The 17676-nt window shown below is 46.5% G+C and overlaps 1 protein-coding gene across 1 annotated transcript in view; it reads left to right on the top strand.

Annotated features, from left to right (window-relative positions):
• The window catches only part of Vstm4 (V-set and transmembrane domain containing 4), an 85934-nt gene that overhangs the window by 22122 nt on the left and 46136 nt on the right, over positions 1 to 17676 (top strand). The window contains exons 3-4 of the mRNA XM_036199685.1: positions 4331 to 4399; positions 11673 to 11780. Of these exons, the coding sequence (XP_036055578.1) occupies positions 4331 to 4399; positions 11673 to 11780 (177 nt within the window). The remainder of the gene's footprint in view (positions 1 to 4330; positions 4400 to 11672; positions 11781 to 17676) is intronic.

Raw genomic sequence — 17676 nt, forward strand, 5'->3', positions numbered from 1 at the left:
TCACTGCACCCTTTATTTCCTTTTTAAGAGTTGTGTGCATGAGTTGTGGCATTTTGCACTTGTTACTGTCAGTGAGTGTGTGCATATATGCACACATGTGGAGGACAGGTCAGTATTGGATGTCTTTTCTCGATCGATTTCCATCTTCAGTTTTTGAAACAGTCTGTCACTGTACCTGAAGGTCATGGATTCAGCTAGCCTGCCTGGCCAAGGAGCTTCAGAGATCCCCAAGTCTCCATCTTCCCCCAGCACTAGGGTTATAAGCATGCTTTACTATGTCCAGATATTTTTCCAAGTCATTTATTTATTTTTTTAAAAATTTCATATTGCCTGTAATGTTTGTATCAAAACAACCTCCCCATTCCTTCCCCTCCAATTTCAGCTGTATGTCCTCACTACCACTTTCCCATCCCAACTTCATGTGGTCCTCTTTTTAAACCCAGAGTCTTTAGTGCTGCTCAGATGTCCATGGGTGTGGGACCATCAACTGGACCATGGGTAGCTCTCAGGGGCCACATCCCTGAAGACAACTGACTCTCCCTCCCACAACAACTATCAGTTGCCAGTAGCCTCTCAGATAGGGGTAGGACTTTGTAAGACCTGTCCCCACCCTGGGCTTTTGGTGGGCTGGATCCTGTATAGGTGTCATGCATGCACTCACAGCCACTGTGAATCATTATGTGCAATGGCCCTGTCCTGTCCTGTCCGGAAAACACTGTTTTGCTGTAGACACCTAATTCCTCTTCTACAATAATCCCCGAGCCATTGGGGGAGGGGGTCTCTTATTCTCTGCATGTTGACCAGTGCTGATCTCTGTACAAATCAGCAAGTACACGAAGCTTTTCTGGAGAGGGATGAGAGATGCACCGGTCTCTAATCTAAACATGAGAATTTGGTCAGGGGCAGTTTATTACTGTTTCTGTTAGTGGAGTAACAGTACTAAGTTCTTTCAGCTCTTATGAAATCCAAACTCAGGTCCCCATGCTTTCAGGACAGGCGCTTTATTGATTCTTCTTCCTCAGCTCCTACTTCACATTTTGCATGTGACTCACTAGGCTCTCAGTTGACTTTGAGGCCATAGGTCTGAGATGGGGACTGTGGTTCTGCACTTGTGACAACTTCCTAGGTGACACTGATGCTGATGACTCCTGGACCACATTGGAGGATAGTCTCTGGACCATATGGCCTGAAAATTATCAATGGAATTTAACAAAATAATCGGCATCAAAGGGGTGGGGTGCTGTGGAAATTCAGAGAAGGAAGATTTATGGTTGGGGAGAAGAGAGATTTGTTCTAAAGGTCACCCAGACACTGGGGTTGTGCTTGTAAAGATGAGAGAAGGCATACCAAATAGGATAACCAAGATCCAGACAGGGAGTCCTGGATGGTGAGAATAAGGTGGAAGAAATATATTTGGGGTCTTGAATGGCAGAGGATGCTATCATTGTTTCCTTAGGAAGGCGGAGGAGCCTTACATGTTTCTGAGTGAGGAAGGGACAGGAGGCACACAGGTCTATACAGGATGCTGAGTCTGGAGTGGGAATTGAGAGCTGGTTCTAGTCTAAGCTCTTGTTCACCGACTCTGGAGATGTGGGCAGATGACATTCCCTCTCAGTCTCACATATAAAATAGGAAACATGCTCCCTACCGTCTCTTGCCTCTTTGTCTTTCCTGGAGCTAAGCTCCTCAGAGGGTGTTTACACCTGCTCTGTGCTGTCTTCATCGGGACTTTGCGGTATCATCCTTTCCCAAGCTTAGGAGATTGAGGATTGAGGTTATGAAAACCCTGCAGGGTAGTTCCGGAGGTGGATGGATGGCTAAGGGCACAAAGTGCGTGGATGACGTGCAGAAGAGACAGCACGTCAGGCTTCTCTGGACCGGAGCCCATCAAGCTCAAGCCTCCCCCGAACCTTCCTCTCTGCTGCTTCTTTCCTCCATTCCAATTTGCTCCCCACATTTCCAACATGAGGGCCTCACTTAAAATGCCCCAGCCCCTTCAGACCCATGACAGTTCACAATAAACACATGCTTATTATTTTAAATTCTGAAATTTGGTTATTCTGTCAGTCAGTAGAGTACAGGAGTTCTAGACTAAAATAAATTGAGCAGGACAGGGAAGTATAGTTTGGATAGTATATTTTATTCACACACACACACACACACACACACACACACACACACACACACACACACTGCTTGCCAACCTCCAGAAAAACCCCAAGTGAAGGTGATCCCACTACTGGTTTTAAAGAATTTGGGTTCTTCTGGGACAGGAGTTTGCTTTAGGAGGAGAGAAAAATCTCTGAACTTCTGCTTTCTGAACAGCATCCCTGTGTGTTCCCCGATTACAATTTATTTATTTATTTATTTTTAAATTTGAACTTTATGTATGTGAGTATTTTGCTCATAGGCTATGGCTGTGTACCATGTGCAGGCCTGATGCCCACAGAGGCCAGAAGAGGGCGTTAGATCCCCTGAAACTGGAGTTACAGAAGGTTGTGAGATGACACATGGGTGCTGGAAATTGAGCCTGGTTGGTCTGGACGAGCAGCCAGTGCTCTAAACCACAGAGCCGCTTCTCCAGCTGCACAGTTACTTATGACAGTTGTACCTCAGCTGTCCCCTTTGTTTTAGAGATGCTAGGACATTACAGGGAAGGGGTCCAGGCATCAGACACACACAAGTCTTCCTGAAATTCATCTGGAACTGCTCGACAGGAGCTGCAGAGAAAGTGATGGCCAGGCAAATGAGCTTTGGGTGTTCCTGAACATGGCATGTGAGGATCGTGACCAATAATCCAGGCTTCCTGCTACGGAACCCGGAGGAGCTAAACCCAAAGGAAGAAACAGACTAGACTCTAAAACGTCAGCTCCTAAGCAATCCAAACCCTGAGTGGGTCAAGGTGATGTCAATCTTCACCTTGCTCTCAGAGAACTGAAGGCTTTCTGGAGACTTTGTAATCTTCAATGTCTGACATTCAATTCGGAAACATTCTCAGGCACACTGAGACCATGTCAAAATCAAAACCGACTGGGAGAACAAGTCTGTGGGTGTGGGTCATATTGCTATGGAAGTTGTCAGGCTCGGCTGTTGAAATTTATCATTAACCTGGCTAGGAGATGAGGTGGGGAACTGGAGGAGTCATTGGTGAACTGGGGTGTGTGAAGAAGAATTAGACAGATAATTCAGAGCTGAAAGATCCCACACATGAAAACAAAGACTGAATGAAGAGGCTTTGTGGCCGGTGAGACACACGTGGAAAGAAGATTAGCTGTCTAGAAGACACCTCAAAAATCAAATATCCAATAAAGGCCCCCAAAAAGACAAAAGGGTAGAAAATAAGAACTGAAATCTGTGATGACGATAATTCAGAAATATATAGGAGGTCTAATGAAATGAAATGAACACACAGGCCATGTCTGCCTTATTGCTCGTCTCTTATTCTCATTCCATCTGCGTTCCACCTGCCTTTAAAAATTCAAGTCCTCTGTTCTCTTGTCTAGAGCGCTTCACATGTGACAACTGAAGTCTAAATTACTGAGATTTGATCCAATTGTAAATGTAATGTGTTGGTCAGACTACCCATGTTTAAAGTGCTGGATAGCCACACATAGCTGCTGACCTGCACAACACTCACGTGGAACATTTCTGTCCACACAGAAAGTCCTATTGAATAAGCAGATCAATCCCTGATGCTGTGTATGGTTTTTGTTGTTGTTGTTGTTGTTGTTGTTGTTGTTGTTGTCTGTTTAATCCCCTAGTGTGATGTTCAGAGTTTTACTATTATAACTCCACTTTCTCCCCTGGAAGCAGAGTACATCCAGTGAACAACCACCAAACAGAAGAAGACAAAATAATCTCAAGAGTAGGAGCCTGTTGTCTTTCAGAGTGTCTTGCATACAGAGTGGTGCTCAGGGCCTGATCCCCGCCATTGCATGACTCCGGGTACTTCTGACTAGAAATAAATATGCAGCCCTGCACCATGGAAGATGATAAAACCATGAAGGAAATGATGATTTTGTTTGGACCCCCATCAAGAAACTCTTTATATTTATACTTTTATATTTATACTTTGGCTTTGCCATTTCCTGGCTTTTAAACCCAGACAGATTTCTTTGCATGTCCTGGGGCCCAGGTTTCTCAGCTGTTTGGCGTATGCCATTGTGTTTCTCCTGGGTATCTGGGTTGTGATGATTTAAGGCAGTTTTGTTAATACGGAAATCACAAATTTAAGAGACATTGGTACCACGTGACACCATTTGAGGTCACAGTGTGGGTCAGGGCTGTAAGCTGCTGTGTGTCATGCTGTCCTGTCTCTTTGTGTTTTCAGTGATCTCCCTCAAAGCTGCTGAAGATTCATCATTTGAGAAAAAGAAAGTGACCTGGGCATTATTTGAAGGTAAGTCTGGTATCTTGATGCAGTCTCAATTCTAGGTAGTAAGAAAAGAATAGAAAAAAAAGGGGAGGGGACTCTGGTTTCTTAACTTTCTCATAGCATCAAGTTATGTTCCCACACAGATCTTTGCAAGAGTGAGATGGGAATCCCTATTGGGGAAAGTGGTGTGAAAGCCTTATTCTGCCCAATTCTATGTGTTTCCTTGCCCTCCCCCCATCTCTCTTTTAGGTGATACTAAGGAGGGACTTCCACATGATGGCAAATTAAAGACTATGTCTACTGAAGCGACCTTTAATTCTTAGTTGCTTGGGAAGTTTGGCGTTCTAGAAGAGCTTGAAAGCTGCAGGCAGTGGTTGTCATCCCATATTGGAACCATTCAAGGAGCTTTAAAACCAGGATGCTTGCAGGAGATTCTAACTTAGTGAAACCTATTAATTCCTTCCATTTGATTCCATCATGCAGCAGGCTAGGAGCCATGGCCTGAGAGACAGTTCCAGAAGCAGCCCCTGGGAGCTGGTTGTGAATGCATGCTGAACTCTGAGGTGGTGCCCTATGCATTTGAAATGACTGTAGCATTCAGGTTAGACACACGTTGCAGCATGATTTGAATGTTGATGACACTTCATATAAACCTCTGGCATTCATTCAAGTATGAGTGGCATTATTGATAGGTGGTGCATTGCCCCTGCAGGGGACATTTGCTGGTGTCAGGAGACAGTTTTGGTTGCCTCAAGTGTGAGGATGCCACTAGCATCTTGTGGATAGAGGGGATATATGAGACAGTCCCCACATCTGCCCCCAAATGCCAAGACTTGGGAGGCTACAGGTCTCTGCCCCAGAGAAAGGACAGTGGAGAAATGGTCATCACAAAATAACTGAGGATTATGGCCATAAGCAATGGCATCATGTGCTCTACCTTCTCAATCAGAGCCTTCGATCAAGGACAGTGCTTAACGTTAACAGGAGCAGGACCTTGGAAGGGTTTCGTATTGTGAAGTCTTTGGGTTGATTGATGAGGAATGAGCTGGTCAAAGAGGCTAAGAAGAGGTGTGCCCCCCAACCCCTGTGAGACAAGGGAGACAGTGGGTAGCAGAAGGAAAGCCAGCCTTATGGAGACACCACAGGAATTCAAAGCTACCTTTTCTAGCAGTGTGTTAGATATCATATCTTTGAAAAATCCAACTCTATTTATGGTTGGCAAACCACACACTTTGATGTAACCCCTTGGTTTGCCAGGATGTCTTGTTTAGTTTTAGAGTTGTAAGTAGTTTGTTGTTGTTGTTTTTCCTCAGATCACATTTTATCCAATAATGAATCTCTATATTTCTGGAATTTTCTTCTACACTTCCTAATTGCCTTTTTCTGTATCTGATGACTTTTTCCTAGCAAAGCAGTCCCCAGTTCCCTCCCCTGCCTCTCACTCTGCTTCCTCTTGGCCGGAGATAAAAGTGGCTGTCTTCCCCATAGAGAGAGACTGTGGGAAAGAGGAGGAAGGTTTCCCTTCTCCTTGCATTGAGTGACATGGAGGCAGTCTGGCTGAGCTTTGCTGCATGTCTCTCTCTGGAGCTGTCTTAAGCACTGGTGTCCTGATAGGGTGGAAAAATGGGCATGGCTGTGGGAGTCTGTAAGGAAGGTCACTGAAGAATGTGCCAGAGGGAGCCCTGGCTCCACCTCTGCAGTTCTGGTAATCACAGTAGGAACCTCATGTTCACAGGAGTGTGAGGTGGTTTTGATGGGAATCATCTAAGGATTGTATTTAAAAAAAAAAAAGAAAGAAAAAGAAAAAAAAAAAGGCCATTTGGAAGGACTGGAGAAGTCAGTTTTGACACACTTTGCAGGATGATTTGGCTCTCTAAGACACTTTGTATAATTGGCAACATTTTATAATTCCACAGATTAGTCTATAAGCTAATTCCTACCTTAACTACAAGTGCAATATGTGGCCCGTATGGACTTGCTTCTCAATAGAGACAATCAAATCCTATGAAAGACGGGGCATTGACATTCTCATCGTGCATCATGCATGCCCAGGGCTGCAGATTGCATGCCTTCTTTCCCTGCGCTGCCGCTGCTGCTGGTGGCCGAGGCACTGGCGGTAGCAGCAGGAGCAATGTCCCGGTGTTCTGCTTTTTAACCCGCCACAGCTTTGGCAAGGTCAAGGGCGTAGTTGAAATTCTCTGGCACAGGATCTTGGGCCTTTTGCCCTTTTGTTCCTGATTGGAAGAGCTTCAGTGTGGGTTGTGGACAGATATCCATCCTCCTGGGGCTTAGCTGGGCCTGGCTGTGTGCCTGCCCAACAAAACAAGCATTGATTGTCAGGGCTCTTGATGAGATATTGGAGTGAGTTAAAATCCCTCAGGGCTATCACTCAGGTATTTTGCCCTGAGCAAGATGGTATTACAGGCTACATTAAAAACTAGTGGAAGTACACAGAGTTTTATTGCCGGAACAGCTATTCCCCAGGCTCTCGCCTTTGAACTGGAAATGTAGAATACTGACCCTGGCTTTTGCTTTCTTGACTGTGGTTGTGTGTGTGTCTGTGTGTCTGTGTGTCTGTGTGTCTGTGTGTCTGTGTGTCTGTGCGCGCGTGCACACATGCATGGGGGTGAGGGGGAGGTGCTTGGTTGTGTTAAGGAATGCTGGGGTCACCCACTTTCAAAGCAGCGCACTGAATACTCTTCTGTGTTGCAGGCAACAGGTGCCTTTGTCCTGCCTGAGTTGGTTGGCAGTCTGGGAGGATGGGCAGGAGCTGGCACACAAGCGTTGCCACCCTGTGTTGGCCTCCCTGTGGTGTGCATAGCCACAGCAGCCTGCTGGCCCCGCCATCTGCTCTGAAGAGACCTGGATTTTTTTGCAGCTTGTCTAAAAATGGCAGTGGTGTCTTTAGCAGTCCAGTGGCAAAACACAGAATTGCAAACAGATTTGGGTACTAAAACATGATATTTATTATTGCTATTGAGTGTGTAGGCATGGGAATATTTTACTTTGTTATTTATGTATTCATTTATTTTGTGTTTATCTGTTTATTTTATTACATATTTGGACAGAATGAAATTCAGTGTGTTGCACAGTCTGTGCTTGTCCTTTGCCACAGAGCCAAATGCTCAGTATTATGGGATCATTCATTCATTTATTGATTCATTTGGTACCTAGGGCCTCATGCATGCTATGAGTACTCTACTATAAAACTGCACACCCCAGCCTCCCTGCCTTGGGGTATTTAAAAGCTGGTTGTATTAAGTTTAGGTCTAAAGTTTTAGTTTCACTCTCTAAACAACATTATTCGTCTAGACTTGATTTCAAAACTTTTTGATCTATCTTTTTAGAAATAGATTCCTTTTTTTTCACACTAACTAAAGGGCACGTGTGAAGAAAGAGTGACATCAGGCCAGAATGCCAGTCTCTAGAACACAGGGCAACTTGCCTGAGCTGTCACTATGAAAAGATGACTCTGTAGTCTTCTGATCTTGTGGCCCTGGCTTTGGGTCAGCCTTTGTTTACAGAGAAACCTGGGGTCAGTGGCAGAGTCAGTTTTGAACAGGTTTGCCTTCCTTTTATGTAGTAAAGGAAATGCTTGGCACAGGAGACAGTCAGAACTTCTCAGTATTGGTCACTGCCTGATCTAGGGAAAGTGGACGTGCAGTTTTCCTCTTCCTGTGAAGTGACACGTTTTAAGGATCCCATAGCTCCAAGAGCAGAGCAGACAGACATCCACTGTTGCCCACACATGAAGACCCACATGCGGGTGGATGGTGTCTACTGGCGGGGGTCCATTGCCCCCAGGGCTTCCGTGTTTGGTGGAGCATCAGAGCATTACACACTGGCCAGATGTTCTATGATTCTGCAGGCACAGCTGCCTGGGGAGAGCCAGCTCCCTCTGTGCCACGGCTAGGCTGAGATCAGAAACCACAACTAGACCTTGAGTTCTTTGCCTCCCACCAGGAGAGAGCAGCCCCGGGATGTGTGTGGTGTGTTTGAGGGACTTCTGGCAAAAAGGACAGTCTCAGAGCTCACCTGCAGCCTTGTTCCTCCTTGGTCCCTTCAGTCCGGAAACATAGAGAGCACATAAACCCACACATTGAGGGGCAAGGATGCCTTTATCTTGGGGCATAGAAACTTAGTAAGTCAGTTTTTAACCTCCCCTCCAAGAAGGAAACAGAAGCCAAATTACCCTGCCTTTTTATCAGGGCTGACATCTGACTCCCTTAGAAGCAGCTTTGTCTGCATCTGCCCCAGTTCTGTCTGGCCCAGCAAGGCTATTGGGTTATTTACCACTTTTCCTCCCAGGCCAGCCAGCCAAGTTCCTGGAGTAATTTGCTCAACAATGAATAAACCAGGACTGGCTTTGGGGTCACAGGATTTGGACTGTCCTGTATCCCGGTATCCTGTCCTCAGCTCCAGTCTGTGACCTCGGTCCATCATGACTCATCCCTCTCAGAATCCATGCATCCCATTGTTCAGTTTCATGCTATTGAAGCCACGGGACAAGCCTGCCTTCCCTAACCATTCCAATCAGTCTATGAAGCCACACACGAGGACACACGTGCCCCTGAACAGAAGCAGTTGGACTTTACTACTGTGGAGAAGCCACTCTGTTTCCAACTGGACCTCCTCACACCCCGTGACATTCCTCCCCATGTAGCCTGGCTTCTACCAGGCCTTTCCCAGCAGCTTCTGCGTGGGAAGACCCCACGGTTGCTTATGTCCAGCATTTGATGCACTAAGGAACCCTTCCACAGTGCTTTATTCTTGCGTTTGGAACTCTCCCTCCAGCTCCCCTCGGCTTCCACTGTAGCTCCAGGATCCTCATGGGAGACACTTCTTTCTGTCCATCCATCTGTTACTTCTCTTAACCATTAATAAAAGTGGTCGGGTCTATATACGAGTCCCAGGATAGGTGAGACTACATAGAGATCCCCATCTCACTAAAACAAAAGAAGTGTTTCTCCTTGTCCTGTGGCACTTCCTACTTACACCTTTCCCTCACTATCCATAGGAGGTTTTTATTATTATTTCTCCAACCCAAAGATACCAAAAATGTATAGCTATATAAGTACCTTAAAGAAATCTTGTAGTATTTGAATATAACCATGTGTGTCTTCATCTCTGGATGACATATGATACTTAGTACAACACCTGCGCTACATAAACAGTTTTAATAATGTGGTATTTGACCAAGTATGACAAGAAAAAAAAATGTCTACTCTTCACTGCAATCAGTTTTTTTTCCCCATGATTTGTTACCTTTGTTACTTTTCTATTGCTATGACAAAAAAACATGACCAAGGCAACTTATAAAAGAAAGCATTTAATTTGGGGGGTTATATTTCCAGAGGGTTAGAATCCATGACTGTGATGGTGGGGAGCATGACAAAAGGCAGGCAGGCAGGCAGGGCACTAGAGCAGTAGCTGAGAGCTCACATCTTGATCCTCAAATGCACAGAGAGCTAACTGGGAATGGCGTGGGCTTCTGAGACCTCAAAGCCCACCCCCAGTGACACACCTTCTTTAACAAAGCCACACCCCCTAATCCTCCCCAAACAGTTCCATCTGGTATGGAGCAAACCAATGATTCAAATATATAAGCCTCTGGGGTACAGTCTCACCCATACCTCCTCATTTATTTATGTTTATTTTGTGTGTATAGATGTGTCCCTGCATGTATACCTATGCATCACATGTGTTTAGTGCCTTCAAAGGGCAGTAGAGAGTGTTGGTTCCTGTACCACTAGAGTTACAGACAATTGTGAGCCATGATGTGGGTGCTGGGAACCAAACCTGTATAATCTGCAAGAATAACAAATACTTTTAACCACTGAACCATCTCTCTAGGCCCCAAGGTTGCTGTTTTTGAATAGTTTTTGATCCATGATTGATTGAATTTGAGGATGTGGAAGCTGGAGACACAGAGAAACAACTATGCTTAATTTTTAGTTCAAACTTCTAAGTAGCCCAGAATAGAAATCTACTCAGTCTAGCTTAGAAAAAAATATTGACTAGCTCTAAGAACATGAAAGGACTTCCCAACTCCAGGCATGGCATCTGTTAGGCCTCCCTAGGGCTCTGGCCAAGCAGGAGACTCAAAAGAACTTAGATGTGTAAGTCCGTTGTCTCTCCCTTCTGGGTCATTGGTCACATGTATCTCCAAGTTCCCCTTGGAAGCCACCCACTGCCAAACCTGCTGCATGCCACCGCAGGACACTGGTTTTCTTTCAGTTAAGTAGATATCAGTCTGCTTCTCTATAGCTCAAGGGTTTTTGCAAGGGAACGTTCCTGTTTACTTGGAGGTTGGCTAGAAACTCAAATCTTGAGAGCATAATGGGAGATGAAGGAAGTGTCACATTTATGAATTTTCATCCTAGAATTCTTTGTTATGGGGAAAAGGGTTAGAAACAGTGAATAGTCAATGGTAGATGTTTAGGATAATCATTTAGGGGGCTGGAGAGATGGTTCAGTTGTTAAGGGCCCTTGCTCCCATTACACAGGGACAAAGTTTAGTTTCTAGCTCCCACACAGGACAGCTCACAACCATTTGTAACTCTAGGGGATCTGATGCTCTTATTTAGTCTCTGCAGGAGGTACTTGTACACACACACACACACACACACACACACACACACACACAAATCTTTAAAAAAATAAAAGACTTGAGTGTTTTCATTTCTAAAAGTTTTCCAAACTAGCTCTTCCATTTTCAATCACTCCCAGCCCAGTTGGTGTGACCTAACTTAGGTTCATCCTTATCAGCATTCTGAATGGTGTGTAGACAGTCTCGCTGTGGCTTCCTTTACATACCTGCCATGACTGAGCAAGTTGGATGTATTGATGTGTCTATTTACCACCTGGGTATTCTGTCTGGTGAAATGTCTCTGTAAGCTTTGCCCACTTTCCAGGGGGCGGGGGGTTCTTTGCTTACTTTTCACAGTCGTTTTTGGAGAGCTTTTGACATGTGTTAGATACAACTCCCTGTTTGAATCTCTGGTTTTAAGTGCTCTCTCCCAACCTGCAGCTTGTATTTTCACCCTCCACATGTTCACAGAGCTCGAGTTTTCAGTTATGATGAATCAGATTTACCTATTCTAATGATTGAACATGTATGCTGGGTGGGTGGTCTGTCTCTGAGCTGTGACCTTAGCTATCAAGGTTTACTCATAGGGAGAATGCCTCTGATGACAAGATTTAGATCTGAAGGTTTTCCTCTTGTGCATTCCCCCCAAAAGATTTATAATTTACATTTGGTTTGTTTTGTTAATGTTTATGATCATGTGCCCTTCAGATCTCTATGTGTATGCTGTCCTTGTGTGCTGCGTGGGGATCCTCAGCGTTCTCCTCTTCACCCTGGTCATCGCCTGGCAGTCGGTGTTTCACAAGAGGAAATCTAAAGGTAAGAAAACAGATAAGGTCATGTCTGGAATGGGTAGCCACCCACCCACACACAGACGGAAGATGGCGGGCAAAGTATCACCTTGGTGGGAAGGCATCCTGGGTCAGTAATTGTTTGCCTGGAATCAGAAAGCAAAGTGAGTGAGAAGACTTGCCTGTCACAGGTGTTGCTGAAATAAACTACCACTGTCACATCAGCAAAATTCTGCTTCCTCTCGTCTCTTCCTGGGGCTTTGGGTTCCTTAACTACTATCATGTTATTCTTCCGGAGGAGGCTGGGCCTGGAGCAGCCTGGCACCGCATTCTGGCTCACCTTCTTAAGAGTGAGTTTTGGAGCCAAATTCCTGAACCAAGGGACTTGCAGATGTCTTCTTGGCAGGCAGGTGGGGCTGGAGAGTGTCCCTCTGCTCTTTTCCAGTCTGGGGCCTCCTCTTTTCTTGTCAGTGTCCCTGATCCCTGGAGTCTGTGCCCAGTCCTTTCTCTCCTGCTCTCTTCCTCAGGCATTCTGTTCCATGACTCCTATCTCCTTAGGAACGCTGCCGATCCTAAGCAGAGCCCATCTCTGTCTAAGCTCAATTTCCCAAGTCCAGTGGTTCTGAGAATCTACCCGGCGGCCTGCCTCTGTTCTGTTCTCCGAGGTTGGCTCAGCTGACCTTCTTCCGTGGTGTTGGCTGCCTCCTCAAGCTTTCCTGTCTTTAAAGCCCCCTCTGAATGCTCCTCATATACACCCTCCCCCCAGAATTTCCAAAACCAGTTGGGGACACAGTTGCTTGGTCCAGAAGTGACCAAGACAGACTGAGCCCAGTTTCAATGACACCTCCTCACTTAGCAGCCAAGGACCCAGCCCCTATCCCTTTCCTCCCTCATGGAGACTTGAGGGACAGGAATGCACCTATATGAGAGCTGGGAAGGAAGAGACACTGAAACCCTGAGCACATTTCTGGTGACATGTGTGTAAATCACACATCACTGTCACTACGAACCCTACCTTGTGGATCTGGGAGGAGTTAGCTTCTGCCCATGCTCACTGGGACCTTTAAACTGGGAAACTGAATGACAGCTATGAAGAGGATATTCCCCAGAGATGTGGACAAGACTGGGGAAACCAGGAAGGGAGGATGGGCACCCAGGGACTGACACCGTGGGAGGCTGTTGCTCAGGGGTGAGGAGGAGAGGTTTTGGAACTGGAAGAGCCGCTGTTGTCAGAGCACGGGCTTCCAGAAAACCTGGGTTCACTTCTCACTGCCGACATGGCGGTTCACATAGTAACTCCTGTCCCAGGGAATCTGACACTCTCTTAGGGTCTCCTCCAGCACCAGGTATGAACATGGTGCACAGACATACGTGCAGGCAAAACATCCTGGCACATAAAACAAAATAAAAAGAATTGCTGTTGTGGGAGAGGTGGTATAGGAGAGCAATTCTGCCACTGTCCAGCTGGAGCAACCAGAGGGCTCAAGGATCCTGCATTCACAGCCTCTCTTCTCTAGCACAGGAGTCCCTGGATGCTTTCCCCCTTGAAATTAAACCAAAACCAGCAAGCGTAGAAGACAAAGGTTCATCGGCAGCTTCCAGGGTCTGGATGGGGTTGACGGGGAGCAGAGAACAGCATGCAGCCCTTGAAATGGAGCCAGGGGTACAGGCCAGCTCTCCTGACACTAGAGCCTGAGTGTGTCCCACCTGACTTGGGGGTCATTGTTCTGCCCTTGGGTACCTTCCTCCATGGCATCTGCGGCTCCATCAAGCTATCCCAGCATTTCCCTCATTCCCAGTCCTCAGCTGCTTCTCTGAGCTTGTGGCAAATGTTTGCCCGTGGGTGTTGGCCCTCTGCCTCCCTTTCAGAGAACTCTGTGTGAGGCAGAGACCATGCATGTGACCCATCCTCCTTGGAATTTGGCTCATAACAGATGCTCCACAGTTGATGAACAAATAGATTTGTTTCCCAGCTGTTCTGCTCGCAGCTGTTGGAGCTTAAAAAGGCACTAGCAGTTTCTAGATTGGGTGTGTGCTAAGGGCCGCTCCACCAGGGCCTGGGCAGACTGGAGCTGCAGACCCCGTGGGACTTCAGGCAGGACCCAGGAATCAAAGAAAGGCCAGTAATGGCAGACTGGACACACAGGGGCATCTGGCATCTTCCTCCAGGCCTCATAGAAAGACTTCAAGGAATGGGGATTATAACTGGCTCTTCATTGTCCCTTGCCAGCATGGGCTTTAGGGTGACCACCTGTGCTCAGCATCTAAAGCCCTTCTCAGCTGTCAAGAACATTGTCTGAGCACCTATTATAGACCAGGCATACATTTCTACTCCTCCACATCCTTGTGTAGCCTGCACGGTTCCCATGAGACAGACAGCGTGATGATATCCCTATAATAGGAGAGGTGAGGCTCTGACTCTAGCTGTATCTCAAATACTCTATTCTAGAAAATCCACAGACAGCTGAGGATTACCTTTATGAAGGAACTTTCTGATAAGTTTCTTCCCACACATCTCTGCCTGCCTTCTCTGGTCTTGGGTATATCTTTTGATACATCTGAGTTTCAGAGAGGACAATAATATTTTCTAGGTGATTCCTAAAGACTCCATAAGATGTGTTTGAAGACATGGTGCTATGGTTTGGGCATAAAATGTCCCTACCAAAGGCTCATGTGTTTGAGGCTGGGTCCCAAGTGGATGGGACTATTTTGGGAGGTCCTGGGAACTTAAGGAGATGGCACATAGCTGGAGGAGTTAGGTCACTGGGGTCGAGTTCTGGGTGTTTCCTTGTCACCGGCCCTGTCCTGGTTTGTTCTCTGCTTTTGTTCACCAAGAACTAAAGAGCAGCCTCCTCCACCTGCTGCCCTTCCATGGTGTTCTGCCTGAGCACTCAAGGCCAAGTAACCATGGGCTGAACCCTCTGCAGCCATGAGCAAGGAACTCCTCCCCCTTCAAGTGTCTTCCAGGTATTTTGGTCACAGCTATGTAAAAGTCAGTAATACTCTTGACGTACATGTGACAGACACAAGTATGTATGGACACAGATGGGCCTTGAATTCTGGGGTTAGGGCTGCTCATAGAACCCCAGATCCTGGTACAGTTTCCAGAAAAGTGCAAAACAAAGCCCACATGTTGGGTTTGCATACCCTTCTAACATCCATTGTACATTAAAATGGAGCAAAACCATACTTAGAGACATTGTATTTAAATTAAATGAGCTTAGGTCCTAGGATCTTATGAATAGACTTCTTCCTATTTATAACATGAGTTCCAGAAGGTCATTAAAATGGGACAAATCACTTGTGGACCGTGCTATTACCACATACCCAGCATTCCTGTCCTCTGCCTCTCAGGTATAGTCCTCATCAGTACCATAAACAGAATTATCCAATAAGAAATCTAAATTGTCCCCGTTGGTCGATTTCCCTTGAATACCAGACCTATTGATCAGAATATTTCCGGCTTTGTTGCTTTATGCCCTGAGTTCCAGGATATCAAGTTTTTAGAGCTGTTGAAGAAGTCCAGCAGGGGGGCCAGATCCTCGGGTGGCTCTGCTTCTGTACCCGTGCTCTCTGGGGTGTTATTCCTGTAAACCCTCATTTCCTAGAGGAAAAGGGGGGAATGCAGAGATGGTGATTTGCCCTGGTACTGCCATCTTTCCCGCTTCCAGAGTGGATCCCAGCTTGGGGAGAGGGAATAGCTCAGTTACCACAGGTAACTGGGGAATAACTGACAACTACTGGGGGCCTGGGGGTCTGGAGTGCTGAGCTGTTTCCATGGCAACCACCTGGCTAGGTTATTTCCCACAGGAAGTGGCCCCTGTGTGGGCTAGCTGCTATCAATGGCTATGACTTTCACTGAGAACCATTAAGCATTTGTGGACCATACTACATGTGTCCAAATGATTCTGTGACCTTAAGATACTAAAACAATTCAAAGACATTTGTCAACTTTATATAGCATTGTCTCACTTTCCATGCATTGAATTATAACAAACTTTCATCATTGTGACTAAAGTTAAACCATAAATAAAGAGCTGAGAATAGTGCTTGGTTTGAAGGGGATCCAATTCTTACTAGGGGGTCCTACTGTGAGCCTGTTGGTTTTTTGGTTTTTTTCCCCCCCTCAAAGTGTGTTGCTTGGACTTTTGCATGCATGGTTGGGGAAGCCAGACCCATGCTCCATTGGGTCACAGAGCACTGAGGTTTGTAGGCTGCTCCTACCCAACAGTGCTTCTTGGTTCCTGCAGCAACATCTGGGCAGAGGACATCAGGGGAGCAGACCCACTCCTGAGGACCCTGCAGTACTCTTGGCTCTTCCAAAGCCAAGGGCGGCAGGCCAGCTCTCTTGGCAGCCATTCTGCCTCAGCCATCACTGCTGTTTCCAGGACACCCAGCTGGGCTATGAGCAAAGCTAATGGTAACCATGTGTTGCCAGGCCAGCATAGGCATACTCCATTCTTCTCCATAGCACAAATCTCTGTCCTTGCTCTGTGTTAGTACCTGTAGTGCCCAGGACCTCATCCCAGGGCCTCTTCAGCTGGATCACTCTAGAGAAGAATACCAGTCCTGGGGTCCAGGACTGAGCTCGGAATTCTGGTGTTTTCTCAGGACGCTGGTTTCTAAGGCCATTGCTTTTCAAGGAGCCCACCTAGTTTTGCTGGACCAGGGAACTTCCAGCAATCCCCAGCTTTCTGTGTCCATGCTTCCTAAAGTTAAGTCTGTAAGGCATCTTGGAGCCCAGGTAGGAGCAGTGATGGCCTTTCCTTACCATCTGAGCTCTTCACTGGGAGCTCCTGTTCCTTTCCATTTGCATCTGTCCTCTGAGACCAGAGACTGGACAATCCAAGGCTCATTATCCCTCCCCTGCCTGCGTCCCTGTGAGGAAGAACCAAAGGGCTTATGGACTTTTCCTCCAGAGGTACAAGGAAGAAGGACTAGGTAGGGACTGAGGCCCATAGAGACCACAAAAGACAGAATGGATGGCTGGGGTGACAGAGAACTGAAGGGTGACCTGAGGAGGTCAAAGGGCTCAGTAGCCTGGAGTCAGAGACACCTGGTATCCCCAAAGTCAACCTCACCCTTTGTCCTTTGGCAGATAGATCCACTGGCTACACTTAGTACTGCTGGTTCTGGACAGGCCCACTGAGACTGGTGGAGAAGGGGCTGTCTTCCTTTTGTGAGCCTGAGAACTTTCTAAAGAGTCCTGGACTTAGATTCAAGTTTCTTTATCCACAAAGCAAGTCAAAAACTGCAAATGAATTATATTTGAGCCCCGAAATCTCCCAACTATAAAATGGGGAGGGATGTTGCTCTTATCTTTCAGGACTTTGGGAGTTCTGGGTATGGGCAGAGCAGGTATCCTGTTAGCCTTCCCTGACTGGAAAAATCCTGGAGAAAATCAGCTTAACAGAGAAGGTTTATTTTGGCTCACAGATTTGGAGCTTTAGGTTTATGGTCACTTGATCCCATTGCTTTGGTCCTCAGGGAGGCAGAACCTCATAGCAGGGAGCCTGCAGGGAGCAGAGCAGCTTCTCTCATGGTGTCTTGAAAGCAGAAAAGGAGAAAGGAGCCCAGAATAAGACATGACACCCAAGACCCACTCACTTCAACTATGCTCCACCCCCTAAGATTCCATCACCTCACAGTATCTCATCAACAAATCATGAACCAGTTGACAGATGGATCCATTGATGAAGTCAGAAGTCTTATGATCCCATCGTTCTCCCAAGGCCTTGCCACTAAGCATTCCTGTGTTGGTGGCCGTCCAGTTTCATTTCTGTTGCTGTGACAAAAAAATACGCTTACTATTCTAGGTCACAGTCCATCCTGGAGGGAAGTTAAGGGGAAAACTCAAAGCAGAAACGGGAAGACACTCCCACTTGGTATTTCACATGGCATTACCTTCAACCAAAGAACTCACT

Source organism: Onychomys torridus, chromosome 9, assembly GCF_903995425.1.
Source record: "Onychomys torridus chromosome 9, mOncTor1.1, whole genome shotgun sequence".
Taxonomy (NCBI): Eukaryota; Metazoa; Chordata; class Mammalia; order Rodentia; family Cricetidae; genus Onychomys; species Onychomys torridus.